The 1,259-nt window shown below is 54.6% G+C and overlaps 1 protein-coding gene across 1 annotated transcript; it reads left to right on the forward strand.

The window, feature by feature from the left end:
- Positions 1–130: 130 nt before the first annotated feature.
- Positions 131–823, forward strand: PPTG_24905 (hypothetical protein; the record flags this gene model as incomplete). The annotated part of the gene is made up of 2 exons (XM_008918890.1): positions 131–532; positions 596–823. 2 exons carry the CDS (start codon positions 131–133, stop codon positions 821–823), a joined length of 630 nt encoding a protein of 209 aa, XP_008917138.1.
- Positions 824–1,259: the final 436 nt, after the last annotated feature.

Consider the following 1,259-nt stretch of genomic DNA (forward strand, 5'->3'; position numbering starts at 1 on the left):
CCGACCTTCTCAAGAACGCAAGCAGTCTGCTCTCGCCCGGAAGAAGTACGCGAAGCTGACTCCGGAGGAGCTCAAGGTCGTCGAAGTTCCGGGTCGTGGTGTCGTCTCTTGGCGTCACTATGGGCTGCTAATGAAGTTCCCGCCTGAAACGGCCAACGCGGTCGAGCAGACTACCGGATTCCCCGACTACACTCCGAATCTCGCTCGCGTGGAGGAGGCGGATCAGGTCCGGAAACGCTGGCTTCAGGCTGATTTCGCGGAGCTCTTGAAATCGGCACCCTGGGATACCATGTTCGAGGATCGAGTCCGGCAGTTGCTGCTTCATCGGCCTGCAGATCTGAATGCCAAGATCCAGGATGGTCTATCAAGGCTTGTCAAGTTCATGAGTGAGAACCGCAAAGCCTTCTGGTACGTCGGCCACTGGTTCTTCGTGAATCACGGGCTGGATGTATCTTCGAACCAGCTCCACCGGGACCGCAAGCGGGACTGCGACTACGCGAAGAAACACTACAAGCGCCTCATCGATGAGCTGGTCATAGATTGATTTCCGGAGTCACTGTTGGAGGAGCCCGGGGTCTGGACATACCCGTCCAAGGTCTGCTTCTGGGTGATCATGGATCCCTCTCACGTGGATGACTCGGGCAACCGGATCACGCTGCAATCCCAGCTGGAGCTCGTGGACCGTGCTGAGCCGGCTCGCGCGCAGTGGAACTACTGCGACTCGGATGAAGCCCGGACCCAGCATCTCTCGCAGGTTCTGAAAGACCGGCTTCTGGACGAGACTGAGCGTGGGCAGTACAACGTCTCGGACGACTTCCCGTGAAGACATTCCGGAGTCTCAAGTCGAGTGGAAGCCCGAGGTTTCTTTGATATTGCATGTCTAACGTAGTGCTAGTCCACTTGATACACTCAACTCATTTGCATATCCACACTTCAGTTTCAGGTTCCTCTCATCATAGTCATCTCGAAATCCACCTTCTTAGTCTGAATGCTCATCATTCGCTAATCATCTTAGTCCACGAAAATCATCACGTAATTCCGGTTCACAATCCACTTCTCCTCCTGAAAAGCGTCTCCACACTCCACACCTCTAAGTTCCAAACGTACTCACACCATCAGTCACCAGGTCGAGTCACAATCCAGGATTACATCCCATTCTAAGTCGCCATTCGGAGTGGTTATAGCCTGGGGTGATCATCCCCGGCTTGCATCGCCCGAAAGCGAGCCTTAGCCTTCGCCCCTTGGTCGAACTCATATAG

This window comes from Phytophthora parasitica, assembly GCF_000247585.1.
Source record: "Phytophthora parasitica INRA-310 unplaced genomic scaffold supercont2.355, whole genome shotgun sequence".
In the NCBI taxonomy this organism is placed as follows: domain Eukaryota; phylum Oomycota; class Peronosporomycetes; order Peronosporales; family Peronosporaceae; genus Phytophthora; species Phytophthora nicotianae.